This window comes from Platichthys flesus, chromosome 3 (assembly GCF_949316205.1).
Source record: "Platichthys flesus chromosome 3, fPlaFle2.1, whole genome shotgun sequence".
Taxonomy (NCBI): domain Eukaryota; kingdom Metazoa; phylum Chordata; class Actinopteri; order Pleuronectiformes; family Pleuronectidae; genus Platichthys; species Platichthys flesus.
In genome coordinates, this window is record NC_084947.1 from 12,188,474 (window position 1) to 12,210,868 (window position 22,395).

Genomic DNA, 22,395 nt, shown 5'->3' on the forward strand with positions numbered 1-22,395 from the left:
TTTGACATTTTTACATAGAAGCATGAAAACAGAAACTGTGATGGTAAAGTTCACTGCAAGAGCAGTTTGCAAAAAATAGATGATGTGCATTCCTTCCTGTGCTGAATTATAGGCATAAAAGCAACTTTTTGTCTGAACACAGATAGTTCTCTTCTGAGTCACTTCAGTTTTTTTTCTTTTAGAAACATGTTCCTCCTTTTTCTTTTAGCTGACATACAAATAAGTGCTTTTGTTGCTGATTGTAATAATAAGCCAACAAAAGCTCTCTGCGACTCGCAGGAAATGCTTTCATGCCATTAATTTGTGTCAAGAGGAGCTACAACATCAACACCCTTCCTTCGCTGCGCCTTGTTCTTCACCCTCTTAAGTGCTGCTGACAATTAAGGGCAGACTGCTTAGGCGATGCATCACCGATCTGTAATTCAAATGTTCCTCGTGGAAGGACGCACTGACTTCTTTACCAATCACACCAGTTCTAACATACACATGCAGCTCCTCGAGATATTTGTCGAACCAGTTTTCTGAAGCAAACTGTGCCCCTAATGCAAATAAACAATTCCCTATACTGACTTTAAGCTTTTGCCGAATCTGTTTCTCCTAATTAGTTTATTTCTACAGTTTAGATTGTAAACTGTTGTTAATAGAGATGTCCCACTACCGTCTTCCCTGCCAGATATTGTTGAATTTTGATGATGTCTGAATGAGGTGTCCAGCCTTTCCCTTTGCTTCTTTGAACTCTTTGTGCACTTTCGAACAATGTTTTTGTCAATGTTTGAGATAACCTGTGTTGTAACTGGCAACAGTATAGTGTTTACTGACATTTAAGCTAGCACTGGGCTAATGCTACACTACCAGATATCACTTACTAGCCGCTCTAAAAACGGCACTTGTCAGCCCAAATGCGGTTTTGGAGAAGAAGAAGCAGAAGACTTAGAAGTGATTTACAAGAAAAGTACATGGCAGTTTTATCTTGGTGAAACAAATAGACTTAAAAATATGGTATCAGATTGGTGCATAGAATGTCGGACTCGCTGATGCACAACCTGGCATTTCTGATGGTGGTATCTGTTTTGGAACATCTCTAATAGTTAATTATTTGTTAAACAAAGTCGATAGTTCCGACTAGGCCTCAGTCCCAATGTCGTCCTTGAATAACCGGGCATGACAGATTTTAGTTGACATCACCTATGTGCTCAGTGAAAATGTGTGAGTACATGAGGAAACCGTAAGGAAGTGGATTTATAAGCCTTCTTTTCATAAAATGTTGTGTTCTATGAATTGTGGGCTCTTGCCTCAATCAGGTTCTGCAGCATTGCAGACATTCAGAAAGGTGCATGTAGGGCTGGAAAGGTCTTGGAGACAGAGAGAGAGAGTTCACAACAAGCTCTCACAGATTTCACATTCTGCCTTTTCCTTATGTATATAAATACACTCTGAGTATATTTACAAGTGTGCGAGTGCAGACACTGGGGCTGTGCCATGATGTTGGACAGATTTAACTAAACATGTGTATTCACTCTTCAATCTCATTGGCAGCATCAGCTTTTTTTAATTCTTTAGCTACTCTTAAAGGGATAAGACACATTTCTTTGACCTCAGGCCTAAATAATGTGGAGGCTTGTTTTTAATGTGATCTTTAGTTTTGTAATGTAAATGCACCTAAAGCAATATGTTGCTTATATTATAAGGAAATTAAAGTCAAACTGGTTAAGATCACGTCGATGTAGAATTAAATTGGTTGATAACCTACTCACTGTAAATACTTTTTTACTAGATTTCAAATACATAAATATTATAAAAAATATATCCTGGAAATGAAAAAAATGCTTCTTAAGCATAACATGTTTATTTTCAACTACTTTCTGTCGTTAACTGGACGTGTGTCAAGTGAAGTTGTTCTTTATTGAAAATTTTAACCAATTTCCCCTGGTTAAAAAATCCAGCTTATAAACTGATATATGTGCGTGTGTGAAAAAACGGAACTGTTATGCCTTTCTTGTGATATGCTGCCTATAATTAATTAACGTTAAATTGGTTTAGACTACATTGAAGTTGATTTAGAATTGATGATATCGCTCCCTCAGAAAAGTGCTCAATAGTAATTCAAAAGTAATTTTACTAAATTTAAAATATTCAGTAACTATAAATATTATATGGAGGTGATTATGAATTGGTCGATTGTCTGTTCGGTACAGTTGTGATAAGTCTTCTCTCCGTCCCTGGGAACAAGTTGTATTTTATGAATTAAAGCCGATCTGGTGCAGTTAAAAAAAAAACAGCCTTTTGATGACCTATTTGATAAATAAGGATAATAACTTAATTCAGATACTGAGGGAATGTTTGCTCATTCATGTCACACAGGCCTCTCCCTGTAAGGCTAAACATATCCATCACTTTGATGTTCTACAGTTGCAGGAGTGCCTTACAACCCGCTGATGGTCAGAGGGAAAACACTGTGAGAATATGTAAATCTATGCCGTATATCTGAGTGACTGTGGAGTGGAAAATTTCTGACAGAGGAGCCTGCAGCTCTGAGTTTCCCAGCCTTGTTTGAGTTTTTATAGGACTGGGTTGATATTTGTTTTTTTTAATTTGACATGTGACAGGTCTTCTATGTTCCTATTACAATCATTAGTTGACTTACCTAGTAATTAAATAATCCTGTCACTATCAAGAATAACAATGACAAATGGGTATACAGCCATAAAGTAGTCATGTTTAAGGCAGGGAAAGAAAACAAAGTCTCACTTCCTGTCAGTTTGAAGTTTGCATGTCGCACTCGGCTGCTCACCACATCTTTTGGTTCCACATCTGTAACATTTAATGCCCGGAAGAGATCCGTTGCACAATTCATACAATACAAAAAGTTAGTTAGGTAAGTAATAAGATGAAGTAATATTTAGAAAGGCACCCAGAACAGCACTTACCTCGGATCAATAAAGCCAATCAACCCATACCAATTTCATGAACTTCCCTAAATATGCCAGTTTTTCATTTATTTATCAAAATCAATGAATTATACCCAGAAAAATTGGTAAAAATGTAAAAACAAATCTTATCCACCACCTGGTCCAGATCTGCATTCCGCACCCAAATCGAACGTCCACTTCACTAACCCATACCGCATTCTTCTACAAAGCTTCATGGAAATCTGCCCTTTAGTTTTAGTGAAATGCTGTTAAATAACACATAAACCAACATACAGACACGAATGAAAACATTTGTATTTTGTTGTAATTTAATTTAATGTACAAAGCAATGTATCGTAATATAATAAGAATAATATAAGAATACTTTGAATGGACATGATAGAGCAGATACATATGTAACATGTGCCCAACTAAGATTCCTCATGTAGTATCTTCTGTTCTGTGGAAAATTCTGTGGCTTGTACCTCATAGTCTCTCAAAGGTTAATTTCTTAAGAAGGTGCATTGCTCATATGGTTTCTTGTGTTCAGGATATTAGAAAAGTCAATTAATTTGACTAGTTTGTAGTGAGATGTGGAGATTGTAACATGAGCATGCAGCAACACACATCCGTCATGTTTTGTATATAGTGTAAACATTTTGTCATTTTTTCCCACAGCTGATAAGTCCAGGGTACAAAGACTTATGTCATGCTTGAGTCATTTATGTGACAGTCAATGAAGACTGATTTTTATAGGCACTGACAGAACATCAGGGGACTTCAGCAAGTGATGGGTGATTTTTCTGTTTAAGACCATTTTAAAATGTTTATTCGTAAACAAAGCAACTTTGTCTAATTTCCTCTGGTCCTCAGGTCTCATCTTTCAGGCAGGCTTGTTAACTTGTTTGGTTTGGTAGTGGTGGAACAGGAAGTACCTTGAGTTACACTTGGCAAACAGTTGCTGAAGGTTGTTTGGTCAGCTCAAAATAATGCGACTGAGTGGTTTTCAGGGTGATGATATGTTTCACAGTCTGTGAAGGTGACAATATATGTGACTATTTTTTTATGCTGGAATTTCCAACTCTTGTGAATTGTTGAGTCTGCTGAATCATTGTCGTGATCAGCCCGACGTCTGCTTTGAAATTGGATTATGATGAGTAGATGAGAAACACCACTTCCTGTTTCTTTATTCACTGCACTAAACCCACAATTTGGCTTATTTGACACAACAACAGGTTCTCTGAGTCTTTTTGGAAACAGTGGAAACGAAGATGGTGACAGGGAACCTACTGATCATAATGAATATATTCTGCATACTGTATTTTTAAATATAAAAATAGTAGAATGTCTTTAATTTCAGGCATCTACACGTATGTTGTATTAACTATATTGTATATTTATGAGGGTAAATATGTATATACATGTGTTATGTAACATATCATATGTCACATATTGAACCCTCAGATGTAATAGTAATTATTAACTTATTACGGAAACTTTATTTTCTTTTCTCTTTGTCATCTATTGCTGTTGAATTTATCACATTGCCGTAATCTTTTTTGAGCTAAGAAGTCTTTTTTTAAGCCGTATCTTCCATTTTCTTTTTATGCCATTGTCTGTGGTGGTAGGCAGCAACAAACAGTTCCTGTGTTGCACATCTGCCTAACACAGAAAGACAGCTACGCTAACAGCTAATTGATCTGCCTGGGCATCGATGTCACAGTTTAATTTACTGCGACTGTCATGACTCAACGCAGCTGAAACAGATGTACTGCAGCACAGAAACACGTGCTGATCCTGTTTCAAGGATGGTTGGTGTCGGAATTTAATTGATTGTGATTATTGATTTTGGGCCACATAAATAAAATGTATTTGACTTGGCTGGCCCGAATGATCAGTTAGGTATAGTGAGCCTCCTCACTATGAAACATGGACTGGTTATCAGCACTACAGACTGTGTATTAAGATGAAATAATACAAATTGGTGGCTGGCTGCAGTATATCAAACACTTTTTTCTCAATCATGTCTATGGTACTTTTAGGTAGTTTATTTTTCCACTTTGCTCAAGTATTTATTTTCATTGGTTTGGTTTTTATCATTTATTTGGTTTGGGTGAAACGTCATATTTGACAGCTGAGACTGACTCCTGATTGGTTGAACACATGTTTCGATGTTACCGCAGCTCTATCCACTGATCGCTAAATATTTCTCAGGGCTCCCAAAGAATATTTAAAAATGTTCTTTAACTGGTACCAGATTTGTGGAAATATATTTAGATTGTTGCCTTTTCAATCGTTTGTGCATCCAAAGGGAGAAACAGCACTTACAATCTAATTTTAGGGGATCAATCTCATCTTAGAATAGGGATGCATTGCCAGCTGGCTGGTTATCTGAAGGTCCAATTAGATTTTTTTTACATTTAGATTTGTTTTTTTATCAGGCATCATGACAGTATATCAAACCAGCCCCCATCATGCACCTGGATGCCAGCCAAGCACTGAATGAACATTGTGTTTTCTGGGTCTCATTCAAGTCCTTCCTTCTCGACCCCGTCATCCCACCTAAGCTCCCTGGATGCTAATATTGGTTGTTGAGCTTTCAACAGGGACAACAGCAGCACAACGTGTCCCCACGCATCCCAGACGAGCAAGCTGATGAATTGTACATCACTGCTAATGTTCCTACAATGGCATTCGTATAACTGTGTGAATGTGTGTGTATATATATTTTGCCCCTCCTATAAGTGAAGCTAAAGCACCCCGATCAACCGAACCAAAAAGCAATAGGTGGTCTGAGTCATTGTAGGTATTTCTTATCACACTGATAGTTGCTCTAATGCTCTTTAATTTGATGCTATAAATACATGATTCAACTGAGACTGAATGGTGATTGGTCAAACTTATAACTAATATCTAATCTGTAAAGAGCATACTCTATTATGAAATTGAAATGCTGCTTGCACCAGCCCATCACTGGACAAAGGTCTGGTTAGTGGACGTCTTCCTGCCCGGGTTTCAGTGTGTCAACATAAATCACATTTTGTTTGATATATATTATCGTTCACCCCCAGTGTTCATGCTGAATTAATTCCCTTGTGTTTTGTGTCCGTATAGACTGTATATGTCATTTTTACATTTGTTTGTGTCTGTTACACCCACCCCCCCAGTCCTTGCAGCGCTCTCTGACTCACATGGGTCATGTAAAATGAAAGTGACAGCGCTGCTTCACTTTACCCACTCTCCCCTTTTCTTTTCTATTGGCTGCAGACACCTGGTTTCTCAGATGCTATAAATAGACTCCTTCAGACCCTAACTCCCCCCCCCCCCCCCCCCCCCCTTTGCTGCCCCCTCACCTCTTTCCCTTTTCCCCTCCTGGTTTACAGGCTTTTATTATGGAGTCTTCCTGCATTGTGCCCATTCTTTGCTTCCATTTGCCAGACAAAGCACCACGTCTCCATTCAGCTTGGTGTGTCTGCGTGACAGAGATGTTCGAGTAGACTCATTAAGTCTGTCTGGTTTTCATAGTCCCTGATGGAGAAAATCCCCAGTGCAGAAAAGCCTGGTTTTCCACAGAGTTGGAAACCTGACCTCACAACCCGCGGAAATGTTCGCCAAAAGTCGCAGGACCGTGAGCATCTTTGAAAGTGGCCTTTTATGGTCAGCGGGAGAGACGGCTTTCTGTCTTCGGTCACTGGGTAGAACACTTTTGGGAAGCCTGCATTATTCCTGCTGCTCAAGAGAGTTGGAGGTATTTCATCAAAGGGCAGATGGATGGCCACTGCTGTTTTTATGAGCGGCTTTCTTATCATTGACGGTTGACTTGGATCTACAGTGTCCTTGACCCGTTGACAGAACGAAAGACCAAAGCATAAAAAGAAGAGCTGAGACTCGTTGGAGGTTGTTATGTGGAGGTCAGAGTCGTGTTTCGTGTGGTTTCCTTTATTAATTTATTGGTTTGCCATCAGTAAAACAAGAGTGAAGTCTTATATTACTGTACTTACGAAGGGTTTATACCACCGTTATCCGTGTACACAGATTAAACATCTTTTAAACTTCCCTTTTCCATTAGTTTCTCATAACCTCATGTTCTCATCCCTGTCCTTTTGATTAGTTTGTTGGTTTGTAAGCACAATTGCACAGAAACTACTTGACAGATTACCACGAAACTTGTTGGAAGATGCAGTATTAGGGCGAGGATCCACGACATTTTCAAAGTTCTTCCAGGTAATTTTCCTTGGATCTTGAAGAAAAAAAATGTGTGTGAGATTTGGTGCAGTTTGAATGAATTTAGGGGGATTTGGCTCCTTGGCGGAGGTATGAGCTCTTCAAGTTTCATTCTTGTTGTTCCTGTAATAACTTTTCAGCTGATGCTTGCCTTTTCCCTTCCTGCTCCCACGTCACACTAAGTTTTTACATCCATTTTTCTCTCGGCTTCTAGAGAATGAGAAAACTGGGGCATGAAGACTAATTTTCCCCCAAGGTTTCAATGAACTGAATAGTGATTTCTCATTCTTCTACATCACTGCTAGATATTTCGGGCATGAGCTATTAGTCATCTACTGAGGTAATTTAAAATTGTATTGAATAAACTTGTATCATAATTACATATGGCAGAGAGCATTTCCTAAGTCCTCAGAGTGATGCAGGTTTTGAAAATCTTGCCATTCTAGACCAAAGTACAAAATAAGCATTAAAGCAGCGTTTTAGATCTTTGAAGCACAAGTAGCTGTGCTAAGGCTTATGTCTTATTCTAAGTCACTCCCACCACTTCATTTTAGCTGCATTGTGTTATAAAGAGAACTGTCATCTGCATGTATCGCACACTAGCAGAATATATTTGGGTTGACGATATGGTAGAAGCAGTAACTGTTGCTGAGTTTGGTGCAAATTGGCTTGGTGGTTGAAAGAAGAGAGAAAAGTGAAAGTGGAGAAACAGGAGAAACGGAGAAAGAAGTATCAGCCCCAGCAGCGACCGGGCTCTACTTTCCTCGTCACTCTGACTTCATCTCTGCAAACCAATGACGAGACGGCCCTCTGTGTCTCCATGGTAACCCCTTTCAAGCAATGATAGAGAGGATAAAGGGGCAGAAAAGGGAATACATTTTGGCCTCAGGCAAAACATTTTGTAGAGTTTAATCCATTTCATTTCTCTTCTTCGACGTACTTATTTTAAAAGAAGTATGATTAACTGTTATTGGAATTCTGCCTTTTTTTTTGTTGTTGTGCGGAATCTAAATATAAACCGGGCAGAAAAGGGTTTGCGTCTACATTAACTTAATGATTTTATGCCACTTTTTCATTAAAATGTCTAATGGCAAACATTTTAGGCTGCTACAAATGTTATAGCTTTGTGTCAAGCTGTTTGCTGTCAGAACTTGTAGATATATCACATTTAACCAAGCTCCTCCATAGAGACACTGCACAGTTGAATTAGATTTAATTATAATAGTCAGATGAAATGCATAAATGCTGCTTTAAAAATTACATGAAATGGATGGTGGATCGTGGTCCTGCTGGTTGCTGACCATGGACTGTGATTGCAGCGGGACTGCTTGGCATGTCATGTTGGGGTTGTCCTTCGGGATGTCTACCCTCATCAAATAATGCTAGAGACTTTAATCTTGATGATGTTTTCCTGCACTTGGCATCTATTGCACTTCTGTCCGTCCTGTGAGAGGGATCCCTCACATGTGGCTCTCATGTGAGGGGTTTCTACGTATTTTTACCCTGTTAAAAGGGTTTTTAGTAGTTTTTCCTTACTCTTGCTGAGGGTTAAGGACATAGGATGTCACACCCTGTTAAAGCCCTATGAGATGAATTGTAATTTGTGAATATGGGCTACACAAATAAAATTTGATTGATTGATTGAAATGCCAAATTTATACAAATCTACATTTCTGGGTTGAACATGGCTCATAATCCCAGCTAGTGTTTCAAACCATATTGCTTACGATGCTCCAACTGTTTGGGGCGTCTCTATTTCATGAAATTATATATTTATACAAATGTTTACCATTCAGAGATGCCCCCCACCCTCTCCTGCCCCCCCATGACACGTCTTTATGAAGTAGAGGGCTTCAAAAATGATACGGTATCAATGCTTTCCTTTTCTGCCGGAGTTATATATGATTGCTCTGTGCGAAGTTGATATAGGCCGTCTGAGCTCTCTGAGAGAATGGCATCACGTGGCGATAAGCTCATTTAGACACAGTACATAACCGATTATTCCAAGTGTAATTTGCATATAAGGTAATCTAACTTTGATTTCCAGCCCATGAGTTGATTAGAGTTGGTTTGAAACTAGCTAGTTTTGGAAAGTGGTGGGCTGACTAGCATCGCCGAGGCATAAGAAAACGATGCCTCCACTTATTAAAGCAGCTTAAAGTTCTCAGCAGTCACCAGGCACCAGATTTATTTTTGTAAAATTTTAATTACTTGCTATGGGAGCATCCAATTTATACCTCACTTCTTTTCCACTGAGCTGCAGATTGTGTGATGTTCACTGATCTGTTGTGAATGAGGAGGAAGTATGATTGTCTGATCATAGCAGGCATAAGCAATGATTTTGAGTATTCTGATTTTAGTCACTTTTTGTAAATATGTATGTTTTAAATCCCGTTATAATGTCCTATTGGATTTTTCACAGCATTTTGCGACATCTCCATGTTAGGCAGTTACACACCACTTGATGTCATGGTCAAGACTAAGTTCTCTAACATATTACAAACCGACATGACTTTATTCTGTAATCGTGTTTTGCTACATGCAACATTTCCAAGCAGTGCAGTAAAGTGTTCATCTGCAAACAACTGAATTTGATTAGCTGTGACATACTTAGATTTACATCATGCCATAAACATGAACGTCTTGCCAAATCTATATGCAGTCTAAAAATCAAAGTTAGTTGAAGATGAACAGTTTTCTGCAGCAATCTTTTCAGCAAACTTATTTCTTTATGACACCACTTTCTCCACCGTGCCTGTGCTTCTTTTTGTCCTTCCCTCTCCCCCACGTAAACGAGGATCATTTTTAGAATCAGGCCTTATACTTGCAACACTGCTGTAGGAGGAAGAGGAGAAGGAGGAGGATGCAGTGGATGAGATGCTCAGAGGGTGTGAAATATTTTTAGCTTTCCCCTTGTACTTCGTCGATGAGTAAAAGAACAAGGGCAGGTTGTGCATCCCACCTCCTTAGCCTGTGGAGGAGCTTGGGCCCAGATGATGGCCTTGTTCCAGGCCGCATCGTGCTTGGACCTTACTTTATTTACAGTATGTGGCACAAGATAAGGCCCCACAGCCGTGATCTACATTTTGTATCTCACAAAAATAACTGAATAGATTTCCATGAAACTTGGTGGAATGATGTGGTACGGGGCAGGGGAATGTTTTTCACTTTTTTAAAGATCCGGACATTTTGCGTTTTTGACCATTAGAGCCCGATCACCGAAAGTGAAGGCCCTTTTGCTTTTACTTTGATTATTTGGGAAAATTGATCAAACACAAGATATTTAATGAATATTTAGAATATTAAGTGATACAATACATTTATTTCAAACATAGCAAAGAAAAACGCATGCATGAAATATCAAAAATATCATTTCTTTTTACCCATATTGTGCTTTTAGATGGGTAGTTATACAAAAATATTTTTATTCAAAAAGTAACAACAGAAAAATTTAAATGAGGATTTGTGAGGATCAAAAAGAAGTTAATTGTAGAATACCTGAAATACAATATGATGAAATTCATCACTGCAAAGTTAAAGAAAATAAAAACTGGGGTCACTTTTGACCCATGTCGTGAATCAAATTGTTAAGCTGAAAGAATAACACTTGTTTGTGACTAACTATTTAGCTCCACTCAAGCTTATATAGTAGAAGACTTAAAAGGATTCATTTAGCAACGAATTACCTCCTGTATATTTCTTGATGTATTTGACTGTTGCAGAGGTGAAAGATGTATATGACCTGAAGAGAAACAGGGTTTTCGACCTGAACAGATCTATTAGTCTTTATGTAGTGATAGTGATAGCAACACCTACTGCAGAAATGAGGTAAGCCTTGTTTTACAACTTTAATTTCGACATAAGATTTACACTTGAGGGCGTGGACCGTAATGTGTGATTTGTGGCTTTTATATGGAGTTTGTGATGCAGACTAAATAATGAGGCGCTCAGAATGTTTCCCATGCTCCTGCTCCACCTGTCTGTGGCTTGTGTTGTGTAACATGCAAACAATTCTGACCACTCTTTTTAAATACGGAGGGAAAAATAAATGTTTGCTCATCCCTTTGGTGCTTTATTGAAGCCACACAATCTTTGTCATCCTCCACCCAAACAACACAACTGCATACGACTCCATGTTGCTGTCCCAGTGAGTATTTCAAAGGGTTAGAGAATACAATTACAATTTAAACCGTAATACAGATAGATTTATAGATGAGCCTGAAAGTTAGTGAAGGGAGAAGCGAACATCCCAATCTTCGTTAAGCCATAAGGGGGGCAGGTGTTGTGGGTTGTAAATCAATGTTGTATTGAGTAATTTGAACCGAGTAGTTTATATTTATCACAGTTAAACCCCTGATTAATGATGCTTCATATTTTCCCCCTAATTAGATACTAAAATGGGACGGAGAAGTCTCGTCTTTGCACAGCGGGCTTGTTTGCTTTGGTGGAAGGTAAACTCCGGTCACATGGTCCAGCATGGACAGCATTGTCTAAAGCCATTTGACATTTTAAGTGGATTGCTGGATAAACCCATCAGCTCAATCAGGGGTTCTTCTTGTCGCAGGCTGAGGCTGTCTGTATGGTATGTGTGTGTGTGTGTGTGTGTTTGCAGTGGTTGTCATAGCTGAAGTGGTCTCCGCTGCATAGAGTCAGCTATCTGTGAAACGGATCTATGGTAATTTAGGCGATGCAGGGGGGCGAACTTTTTCCACTTGTGTTTAAAAGGGGGTCTTGCCTCGGGTCAGTCATGAGGGAACTCCTGCCCGTGTCACCTTCCCTTCCCCTTTGAGTTTCATCACCTTCTCTATCGCTCAGCCTCAAAGTGGTGCTCTGGAAAACAGGGCTTAATTTAAAGAAGCACTACCATTGTGGTCTTTGGGGGGAAAAAAAACATGTGAGTCAACCCCTCCACCCGACCGTATTCTACTTTGTGTCCACAACGAGACCCAGCTGTTGCCCCCTGTCCTTTGGTCAACCTGTTAGCTTTCAGCCCGATATGTTGTTATTCCTTCGGACAGAATTAGTGATGTCCCTTTCCATTATCATGACACAGAGCAGCCCGAGGTGGCAAAGGAAAAAATGATCTCGGAGCAAAAGGTGGATTTAATATGAAGGTGGCAGCGAAAGCCCTCGGCCTGTGACAGATAATCCAGCCACTGCTCTGTGGAGAGTAAGCAGGTTTCATCTGTTTAAGTCGAGACACTTATCCCTGTTTAGAGGTGAGCAGATTTGCACATCTTTGAGCGCTTGATTGTTTATGTTGGCTCTTGCTGTCACACAGATGCAGATGGTTTTGCAGGCATCCTCCTTGTGGCTGCTGCTGCATTAAGTGTCATGTTATATGGAAAGATCCAGCAGATTTACTAATGTCCCACCTGCGTCTCTGAAGAAGCTTTGAGCTGATTTATACCCAGCTATTTTAAAAAGTCCTGTTCCTTCCTGGGGGACTGATCAGTGCCTCGGGTCACATATAAGTGTGCACGCTCCGGCCACAAGTGGCTACATATTTCGCAAGGAAAGGAAAGCAGAGGTTAAAAGAGCAAAACGCAGTCCTGCTTAGAGTATCCTGTGGCTATCTCCGGCTTCATTTTTCTGGAAGTAGGAACATCGAGGCTGCTTTGTGATGAGCGCTGTGCATTGGCGTGTGCTGCTGTTGCGTCACGGCCTAGAGGGAAGAAGAGATGGTATTTTTAGAAGGGAATGAGCATATTCTCTGAACAAACAACGTCAAGCACTCTGCTTGCGTATGCTAGGATTATTGTGACCGGGCTATTTTTAAGCTAGGCGTGTGAGAGGGCTTTTTTCTGGGTCAAGCATGATGCCAGTACTCTCTCGAGGCTGCTGGTGGATGGTGCATTACAGGTCCTTTGGTGTGCACAGCATCCGCATCAGTCAGAGAGAAAAAGGATCAGGTTGAAACCATCAGGGGAGTTACAGCATTACAATACGGCAGCAGACGAGACAAACAGATGATATTTGTTGAGGAGCCAGGCCTATTAATCCGTAGTGTGTCATCAAAGGGGATATGCATACTCAATCTAAACCACAATGTGTAAATATGTGTATGCTGTTCTGTAGTTATGTATCCACATCACAAACTGACGCTATTGATAAAGAGACAACATGTGTAACAAACAGGTTTTCATTTTGGTTTAGTCAGTCTTTGGCTGTTTCTCTCCCCAGCCAGAATCTGAATTTTTTTTTTTTACAGTTTTTTACTTAAAAATAAAACAGACCATAGGAAAAAATGTTGTCGTCACTCACTGCAGAAAATGTGTCTTTATTAATAAATACTAAACTAATTGTCATACATTCCTTATATTCCATATTTTGGTGACATTGCCCAAATAGTTAATGTATGTATATAACACATTACAATATATGTAATGTGTTTAGGCTTTTGTTAAATCAAAAAAAATAACCTTTAAAACTAATTTCTAGTTTAATTAGTTGATTAATAGATCAACAGAGATTTAATTGTATAAGGTGAAAGCAAGTGCTTTGCTTAAAATATGAAAGACATCATGGCTAATTGTAAAAGCAAGAGAGGACACCACAAAAAAGAAGAGAATAAATAAGAGTCAATATGAGGGGGGAAAATGCCAAACATTTGCTGGCAGACAAAAATCAATTTGAATACATCAGCTTGGGTTTTGTGAACTTTTACTATAGCTTTTTAACCAATTTAATTTAATAGACATACAAACAGATTCATTAACAATAATAAAGACGATAATCAGTTGCAGCTGAAATAGAAAACCTTTCCTGATCCTGCTGGACAGTTGTGCAAATACTTCACATACACCCGCATCACAACAAAATCCGTGTGCAGTATCTTCACTGCAGGCTTCTGACACATGCTGCTGAACACAGTAATGCTCGGGCTGTCCCTCTTCTATGCTGGCTGGAGCTTTTCCTGTCTCTCTTTACATTCCTGTTTGTCACTTCCTTGAGTGTGTGTAGCTGGGTCTTTGGCTGCTGTCTGGGCTATTGATTCCCACTTTGTGAACACAATCACTGGCCGAGAGGAAATTCTCAGAAAGGACTCCTAAGTTTGTTGCAGCATCAGTTGCAACCCGCATCAAACTGTTTCCACATCGTGCCGTCTTTCAAGGAGATTGTGAAGCTGTTTATAATCGGCCCTGACAACCAGGATGACCTTCCCCTTTCACAGCCAGAGGCCTCAGAACCACAAGCCCCTGAGCTACAAGCTTTTCTCTCAGCTAGCCTAGTTCTATCCCAGCATATCCCAAGAGTGCGGTTATTTTCAGCAAATCACTGCGTTCTGCTCCGATTTGGTCAATGCATCGTTTTTCTGCGCAAAGCAAAGATATTCTATAAGAAAATGTGTTGAGGGCAATATTATCCTCCAAGTGTGTTTGGAATCACGTGGCCCAGGCTGCAGGTTTGGACAATGTTTTTATGATATTAGGATCAAGTTGGTCATTGTTGAGGAATCTTTGACCATCCTCACACATTTCTGTATTTGCCTTTATAGTACACATATCTGCAGGAGAATAGTGCCTGTCTAAATTCCCAGATACTCCCTTCTCTCTTTAAGCAGTACCAAAGGATCAGGTTATAGATAAAGGGCCATCCAACAATGCATTGGAGCGTCCACTCTTAGCGACTTTCATATCTAATTCAGATGTGCCACACAGTGAGGCAGCAATTTCAACTACGACCAACTTCATTTTACTGTTGACGTTTGTATATTGTTCCACCTTCTGGTCTCCTTGATGCATCAAGTCTACATTTAAACCTTAAGCGTGAGACATCAGCTGCTGCCTGAGTGCAGCCCACATTATTAACTGAATCAGGTTTGGGTTGTGTTCGGACACAATAATCAGAATGCCTGTCGGGCTTGTTTAGTTATCTTTGGCCTGAGCTGCACTCCCCATTCTGACCTGTCATTGCATCCGTCCTGAGTAATCTGATGACAAGGGGTCAGTGCTAAAAACAGGTATGAATGCACCCAAACCCTTAGATCCAATTACTCAGACCTCATTCAGGTGTTTTGGGACATAGTGGCCACATTATTTTTCCTGTGCGGACACAAATGCATCCTGGTCCGCATATGGAGGACAGCATACTCAGCTGACGTCTCTGACTGAGAGGGGTTTAAATATTTTCACGCTTTTGTCTGCAGCCACTGCCACGATATCAACACTGATCACCAGATAATGATTGATTTTTTTTTGGGGGGTAAGAACTTTCTTCATAGCACATTGATTAATTCGGTCCCTTCTGATTCTGTTCAACCTCTTTCTCGCTCAAGCTTGTTGCTGATACACACAAACACACACACACACACACACACACACACACACACACACACACACACACGCACACACAAACAATGCCATTGGACACATCTTTAAACTCAATAATTTGGTGGACCTGAACTCTAAAGTGACGCTAAGGGTCACACTTTGTCTCTGTCCACTTGTGATCGGATCTCTCAGGACGGATGTTGACACCAGATCTGAATAGAACCTAAGTCATTAGGGGGATGTGTCTTCACTGAGCAGTTGTTTGGGTTAACTCACCCGTTTAGTTACACCAGGACCCTCACCAAAGCTGGACTTTGTTCACGGGACCCAATGGGAATGTTACTGTGATTAGACAGAGTGGCCAGAGTGGCCAGTTGCTGCCATAGGTCAGAACTGAGCTAGTATCGAGGTTATGCAATGCATCACATTTGGGCAGCCAAACGCAGGCTGTGCCAGGACAGTGTTGTTGTTGTTCCCTCACACATACTGTACCGTACACTGCAGTCTCCTTAGCTCTATGACTAAGATCCACGGCTTCCACCGAACATATGGTGAGCATATGTGAAATGAGCATTTTTCTACAAAATGCTACATATATCACAAAATAAACTAGAATTCACTAACAGTGTTAATTGTTTTCCTCTTAAAGGGACTGAGGGGATCTCTGAACACATAATATTGGGCTTCTTTGTGCGTGCCATCACTTATTTCAACAGAAGCCTCCTTTCATCTCGTGTGGATATCCCTCTTCTCCTTATTGACTCCTCTTCAGTGAACACATCACCTCCGCTGACACCTGTGATATGTAATTTAGATAAACTCCCACTCCAGCGCAGCTCAGTGCTTTACGGTCGTGATCTTTGTTTTGTATCGGCTTCGGAGAGTTGTCAGCGGTCAAAGCAGAGACTCGAGCAACTCACGCCACCCACACTTATCGTATGTTCAGCCCACACCTACCCCCATCTGCCCAGTGGTTAGAAAACAATGCTTCATGTGACGCTAAGACGGCTATTTGTGAAACCTATTTTGCATGCACACATTGGGGAGGGGGGGGTGTCTTACCATGTTATGTCATTCTCCCCACTCAACTGTAATCCCTCTTATGCTGAGTGAGCCCCCCCATGTGACAGTGCTGAAGGGGTGGCTGCTGGGACCGTTGGCAAGGCACGGGTGCTCTCCGTAGGCTCCGGCCACCCGACCCGCACGCACACACACACACACACACACACACACACACACACACACACACACACGCACACACGCACACACGCACACACGCACACACACACACACGCACACACCCACACACACTGAGCTGTGACCTGTGTATAAGAAGAGAAGTTTATCCTGGGAAGTGCCTTACTTGAATCTGAATTGCTGGAGGGAGAAGACGGCAATGATCGTCCTCGACGCCAAGGCTCGGACCAGACGTTGTTACTACATTGAGCAAATATTCTGAATGACACTCTTGCTATTTTCTCCTCTTCATCGGTGTGTGAGCCATGAGAATAGCTGTTTATCCTTGGTTACATACAGGAATCTTGTCGCCTCTGAAATGAGTCTCTGTGCTGCTATCTTTTGCTCGTGAGGAATTTTGTTGTTGATTGAAACCTGGATTCTGCTCTTGAATGGCCTGTTTTTATGAAGTATTTTTAAAGATCCAGCATCATCCTCAACATCAGGTTTTGACTGTAACTAACGTCAGCTGATGGGATACGTGACTGTATTTATTTCAGTAAACTCACAGCTGACGTACCTAATGCTTTCTCCCTCTTCTTCACCCACAGGAATCATCGATGTGGACTTCAGCTGGTGGTTTGACGAGTTTCGCATAGAAGCCGCGGAGTCTTTCTTGTCCCTCTCCCCCTCCCTTCCCTCTCTCCCTCTCCCATCCCTCTTCAGTCTTCTCCCTTATCCCCCTTTCCCCCTGCTCCACGTTTCACCATGCTCATCAAGGAGTACCGCATCCCCATGCCCATGAGTGTGGAGGAGTACCGCATCGCCCAGCTCTATATGATCCAGGTGAGGTCACAGCTTCGCAACACTGCTCGCCAATTTCCCCCAAATGGCCTGGTGACAAAGAAGCCGGTGTTTGAAAACCAGCAGTCAAAGAGGAGATAAATGAACACAGGATTTGGATTGCGATCTCAGCGTGCTCAATTATGAAATGACTGGTCACATGGTGTCTGACCCTTGTTGAGTAATGGAACAAAGAGAGCTTGTACACTGATAGATTATCCAATTTAAACTCTCTGAAGCTGGTTATTTCCATTCGTCACAGGCTGCATGCGTCTCCAGGAGGAGGGTGGGAGCACGTTGCTTTCTTTGGAAACTCAGTGCGTGCACACATACACAAACTTCACATTGAACAGGAACATGATGCTTTTTCTGTGTCTGATAGTTTCCTCTGTTTAACCAGGTCCTCCACTGGAAACTGAGGGCTTGTGTAAGAGCTTTTTAGTTTACACCTGCTAACAGAAAGTGCTGATTTATGCAACTTTAGTTATCCTATGTGGGACTGTGTGTTCTCGTCTCTGGCATGTGTACATGAAGTAGGATTTATTTAATCCACTGGTACTGCCAGGAGCACTGAGAGTGGCAGCGCACAGGAGAGGCATGGAGAACAAACCCAATGATTCAGTCAATAGTAACTTGTTGTTTAGATCTACTGTAGACTTTAGACATTTAGTTGTGTTTTTCCAGTTTTTATCATTTATGGCACATGCTGACCTTTGGCACTCAACATTTAGACGTTGCTTGGGGATATGAGCTGTCAGGTTATGTGACGTGCAGCACTAGAGATTTTAAATTTGTTGAAGTTATGGGCTCGTTTTGGTCATGTTTTGATAGATTCAATGTCTTGTTTCTTTAGAGATCGTATATTGTGGTGTTAATGTGAATGAAGGGAATCATCACCTCCACCAGGGAGAAAATGCTTTCATCTGCATTTGTTTGTCTATTAGTGAGCAGGATTGTGCATCACCTACTGGATATATTGCCATGGAACTTGGTGGAAGGATACTGGATTTAGGGGGGAACCCATTACATTATAGTGCAGATCCAGGAATTTCTTTGTGAATTACAAAAATTCGACATACTTAGGGGGTTGGTATGGATGACTGTGGGCAATCTGGCTCTAGTTGATTTAAATGTGGCTTCAAAGGGTCCAGGTATTTTGTGACAATAAGGCCGTTCGCTAAGGCCTAGTACCCCCCTTAAACTGAATCAATTGAAATTTGTTAAAGGGTTGAAAACGTAAAGTAAAAGCAAAAGAAAATTCTGTCCTCTGATGCAGATGATGCAGGAGTTTTTCTGTAATGCTGCTAAATAATAGACCAAAAAAAACAAATAACATAACCTCCTTGTTGGAGGTAACAATAGAGCTGCAGCCTTCAGGGAGCAGCTCCGTTTAAGAAGGTTAAAAATTTAAACCTTGAGTCAGGAAATCCCAGCATACCTACAAACTTTTGACCTTACCCCAGAGAGGTCTCTCCCACGACTGTTAATCTTACTCCAAAATTTTATAATTATGCATGTTGACAAACTTGTCTAAAAATGAATAACCACCCACTGCCGTAACAGGGCCACAGCACAAGCTACAGCTGTGTAGTTTCCTTTTTCTTTCTATTGTACTTAAACATTCTCAGGATACCAGCTTCAGCTGTAGTAATGTGTCATTGTAAAAAAACCTCTGCACGCTGGATCATTTCGTTGGCCTCTTCTGTATTGGATAGTGGAATGTGGAAAATTATTAATTATATGAAAAACATAACTACAGTATCTTTTATTTATATTTTGTCAGTGATAGCGGAGAGAAAGTGGACAGAGAGAGGGCTTGCAGCAAAGGGCTTGGGCTCGATTTGAATTTGGGCCGCGTCAGTAAGGACTGAACTTTAATACTTGGCACATGCTTAACCAAATCAGGTACCGGTGCACAGTATCAATAGCGTCTTTTCTGATCTGCTTTGCTTTCAGATCCTTTGCATGTCACACAGGATGTTTTGCAAAACCTGATGTGATGTGTAAAGATGGATTACACAACGCCTCAGTCTTTGGAAAGAGTTGCTTTTTGTGTATGCGCTCTCTCAAGCATGTAAACAAATCATCAGCGAGAGGAATTCTTACATTAGTGACCCATAGTTACCTTTCCCCCTGACCTCACCCTCTCTGCACAGCCACAGTTGCTGTGAGGCTTCTGTCGCTATGGCAACCCGTGACATCAGCAGCGTGCCGGTGGTTGGGTTTTTGTTCGGAAGAGAAGGAGGGAGTGAATAAAAAGAGGTAATGGAGGATAAAAAGAGAGACTTTGAGTTAGGGAGGGAGGGGTAGAAAATCAGAGAGGGGGTGGAAGGAAAAGCGAGAGAGGAGAGACAGAGTAAGCTGTATTCTGAGCAGAGAGGAAACAAAGATTTAGCTGGTGTCTGTAGATTCCCCTGCTTCATTGCTGTATGTTGTCAGGGCAACAGCAGCATGTCCTGCAGTCCGCCCCCCCCTATGTAACCCACATAGACCAATCCAGGGTCTTAGGACAGTTTGGGCCTCACCTCATCTCTCCCCCCTCACTTCCTCTCCCTTCACAATTCTGCCGTCTCATCTGATGGCTAATTGTAAATTTATCATCGGCACACAGGGATTTGCACTTTGCAAATGCGGAATGTGTGAGAAATTAAATATGAGTAGGATCTCACTGTGTCTCATTCACTCGCACACATCCATGGTGTCCTGACGAAGCGACTGTGTCTCTGGAGTGGAAGCGAATGGCAGCATCTCAAACAGGAAACAAGCCTTACTAAGTTGACGGCGAGAGAAACAAACAAACCAGGATGTGACTCCCATCCTGTCGGGCCTGTCTGCTCGAAAAGCATACAGTAGGCTTTCACAGTGACTTTATTATTGGTGTTTGGTGGCTGTTTAAAGAAAAGGTGAGCGGAAGTGAGGGAGCGAGCCGGATGCGTACAATGTGACAAAGTTGTAGGGCTGGACTTGAACTCGCAACACAGTGGCCACTTTGTTTCTGTGGTCTGAGCCAATAATTATTTTACATTAGAACGTTTTCATTGTGAACCCTCCCCTCCGAAGTCAATTGACACTTTTGCAAAACCTCTAGGAAAAAACAATTACCTAATTTCTGTTCCCCCTGCATATAGTTTACGTCTGTACACAAAAGAACAAAGAACACTCTTTTATCAATAATCTGTTCCTCCACTTCCACATTTCTACCCACAGGGGAACAGCTGAGGCCCTGTCCAGTGTTATTAGTAGTATTGGAGAGAATAATCTGTTGCTGAAGGGTAAAAGAGAAAGGACGCTGCCTGTGACAGACTGCAGTCACCTGTCTGCTAATTAAAGGGACAGTCCACCACAAACACAGTGAAGCCTATTTTACCTGGACTGCTGAATTTACTGATTTCACAGAGAATAATTCATGGGTCTTCAGGCAAACCAGGCTCATTTAGGAGACTGATATGTGAACTATTTTCAAAAGCTTGATTTAATTTAAGGGGACTATTTTACCTTGGCAGTGGTATGCACTCCACTGGGGTCTAGTTGCTCAGCCGCAATTTCTTCTTCCAGCCATAATAATACTCCTTAATAATGATCTTATTTTAATCAGTTTACCTTTAAGGCCAACTAATGTAAATATATGCTGTATTGTGTTTTTGTTTGACAGCTCCTTCCCACGATTGCATAAAATCTAGATAGAGTAATTATTTGTCGATTTCATGGTGGCATACATGTAATACTGTTCGTACGTGTATGTAAACTTGACATTTACATCGCCTGTGCTGTGCTTTCTCGTCTGCTGGCTGCTGTGGCGTCTGCGCTATGTCCTCAGAGCCGTGTCTGGGCTGTTGAGAGCCGAGCGGGTGGCTAATGAATGACCTGTCAGAGGTAATGAGGTCCGGAGTGCTGGCTGCCTCACAGCTTCCTCCTCCCTCCACTCCACTGATTCACTGCCTTGCCTGCGTCGCCGGTCTCCCCCACCGGACTGACACAAGAAATCTGTCTCCCTGTTATCCTGACGCTGCACTAAATACTGCGTTAAACTCACTTTGAGGTGTATACGGTAAGACTGCTCGACGGCTGATAGGGGAAAAATAAAAGATGACACATCAGTTATCTCTGGCGTTTATGGACCTTGGCCCTGGCTCCCTGTGGTTTAAATATATCGTCAGCACTTGGACTATGCTCTGCTGTCTAGGTTTCCTGTCTCATTGGTTTCATAACCATAAAAAATCCTCCTCTGCCATGTCACACATTCCTGACTATGAGGTTTAGAGTCACCTGGCCACTGCAACTGCCTCTGCAGGCTCCGCCCTGCCTGTCTTCCACACAGTGTGCACCTGGAAAGTAAATATGGGAAAGGTGTGGCTGCACAAGCTGGTTTTTGGGCCTTCTCATTTGCAATTCTCTGCGGATAGAGCTTTGAGGAAGCTATTTGTTTATGCGCCTGCTCTTATAACAACTGACAGCCTCCAACACTTCAGATTCTTATTTGCAAAATGCACTATTTGTTTTAGTCCCTTCTAAGATATTTGTTTCAGAATATGGGGAAATGTTATAAGTGCACTATACTGCTATACACTGTATGCAAACATGTTCACATCTGCAGCTCACTGCAACTTTAAATCTTCTTCTCGCAGAAAAAAAGCCGTGAGGAGAGCTGCGGTGAAGGCAGTGGGGTGGAGATCCTTGAGAATAAGCCCTACACAGATGGACCGGGCGGGACGGGCCAGTACACCCACAAGGTCTACCACATTGGCATGCACATTCCCAGCTGGTTCCGCTCCATCCTGCCCAAAGCGGCGCTGAGGGTTGAAGAGGAGTCCTGGAACGCCTACCCTTACACCCGCACCAGGTGAGGGTGAACACCACCTCCACAACCTGTCAGAGCCGGAAAGTAGAGTAACACCGCTGAGGCCCCATGTAAACTCTGAATTTGTTAATCTAATAATGTGGTCTGCATACAGAGCGGCTGGTAGGGGCAC

General features: G+C 41.5%; 1 protein-coding gene across 5 annotated transcripts in view; it reads left to right on the forward strand.

Moving 5' to 3' along the window:
• Positions 1-22,395, forward strand: part of LOC133943843 (membrane-associated phosphatidylinositol transfer protein 2-like) — a 46,511-nt gene that overhangs the window by 3,171 nt on the left and 20,945 nt on the right. For 4 of the 5 annotated variants that reach the window (XM_062381911.1, XM_062381907.1, XM_062381910.1 and 1 more), the window contains exons 2-3: positions 17,194-17,428; positions 22,051-22,265. In XM_062381911.1, the coding sequence (XP_062237895.1) occupies positions 17,351-17,428; positions 22,051-22,265 (293 nt within the window). In that variant the 5' untranslated portion in view covers positions 17,194-17,350. Of the gene's footprint in view, positions 1-11,209; positions 11,281-17,193; positions 17,429-22,050; positions 22,266-22,395 lie in introns of those variants that run through there. The other variant, XM_062381908.1, reaches the window with a different exon arrangement.